The sequence below is a fragment of the Gymnoscopelus microlampas genome (assembly GCF_963454915.1).
Source record: "Gymnoscopelus microlampas genome assembly, chromosome: 4".
Taxonomy (NCBI): domain Eukaryota; kingdom Metazoa; phylum Chordata; class Actinopteri; order Myctophiformes; family Myctophidae; genus Gymnoscopelus; species Gymnoscopelus microlampas.
This window is the reverse complement of record NC_139941.1, coordinates 11,910,872-11,912,450: the sequence shown is the minus strand read 5'-3', so window position 1 is coordinate 11,912,450 and position 1,579 is coordinate 11,910,872. Positions and strand designations below refer to the sequence as shown.

Here is a 1,579-nt window from a genome sequence, read left to right as displayed (position 1 = left end):
TATGGAGTTCCCTGGCAATGTCATCTCTGTGATGTCAACTAGGCCCAAATATGGAGTTCCTTGTCAGGCTTGCCCAAATATGGAGGTGCCCAGATATAGTTCAAAGTACAAGGTTACGTCAACTAGGGGGCAGAAAGAGTGCCGGTCACGTGGTTCATGTAACTCAAAATAGTGACAAGCGCGTATGTATACTCCAGTGCTTTCCGTAAACTTCCGGTTCAGTACTTTCTCACTATTCACCAATAGAAGGCTCTGTGGAAGACTGGGCCGATGAAGTGAACGGAGGTGACACAACTCTCCTCTGGAGTACACAGGTACTACTGTTACATCACATTGTCCTACGTCATAATCTCCTTTAAAGCTGGACTCCTCATGCTCAAACACTACCGGCATGTCTTTCTTGTTGGGGTCCTGAGCCTTCTGTTGCTTAGTGCTAAGACGGTCTGATTCAGACTGTGTTGCAAGCCTCTTGACGAATAGCTCCAAGCTGAATCTAGCATCACACCTCAAAAAGGCAAGAAGAGCAGACTAGATAAACTGGATCCCAAGAGTCCGCCTTCATTTCACACTCACCCGAGCATCAATGCTACTGTTATGACCCGACAGACCCATGTCTATTGATCTAAATTGATATAAACACATTCTATATCATACACTATGTCTATATAAAGAGTTGCCTTGGTAATTTCTGATCCGAAGGAGCTATCGTAGCAGCCAATCATGGTTGTAGGACTATTGCTTGTGCTTTTCGCTACATTGTTAATGATATTAATCATGCGGTTACGGAAAGTTGTCAAGGCTGGCTCAAGTTGTAAACCTGGAAAGAAAGGTCACGTCAGCGTACTTGTCGTCGCTGGATCGGGAGGTCACACCGCAGAGATACTCCGCCTACTGGGCAGTCTGTCCGCCTCCTACGGCCCTCGCCACTATGTCGTCGCCGACACCGACAAGATGAGCGAGGACAAAATCCGCAGCTTTGAAAGCTCCGAATACCGCGCGGACTCGGAGTCACAGTATACGATCCACCATATCCCGCGGAGTCGTGAGGTAGGACAGTGGCGGGTTTCATCAGGGGTCAGCTCCCTGAAGGCCCTCCTCCACTCCTTACCTCTGGTGTTCAGGCTGCGGCCTGACGTGGTGCTGTGCAACGGTCCGGGAACCTGTGTCCCTCTGTGTCTGGCGGGGATCCTACTGGGAGTTCTGGGATTGAAGAAGGTCCTGATTGTCTATGTCGAAAGCGTGTGTCGAGTGGAGACGCTCTCGCTCTCTGGGAAGATCCTCTACCCGATCGCGGACTACTTCTTCGTGCAGTGGCCGACCTTGAGGGAAAGATATCCCAAGTCCATTTTTTGCGGAAGAGTAGTTTGACGCTACTTACTTATTTTTATTTTATTTTTTATTTTCCTTTTTTTCTTTACAAATGCAAGCCTTCTTGGAAAGGATGAAATAGGAAGAATTAATTACATTAAATGTTAATGTAAAATAAATATTTTGTACAAGCTATTTGTACTAAAGATGTTTTTTATGTTCTGTTGTATTGATATGCAATCCCGTGATAGGCCTGCTAAATGGAAACCTT

At 46.5% G+C, this 1,579-nt stretch overlaps 1 protein-coding gene across 1 annotated transcript; it reads left to right on the top strand.

The window, feature by feature from the left end:
- Positions 1-762: 762 nt before the first annotated feature.
- LOC311043951 (UDP-N-acetylglucosamine transferase subunit ALG14-like) lies at positions 763-1,368 on the top strand (the record flags this gene model as incomplete). The annotated part of the gene is made up of 1 exon (XM_084055374.1): positions 763-1,368. The coding sequence occupies one exon, from the start codon at positions 763-765 to the stop codon at positions 1,366-1,368; it is 606 nt and encodes a 201-aa protein (XP_083911500.1).
- Between the last annotated feature and the right edge of the window lie 211 nt (positions 1,369-1,579).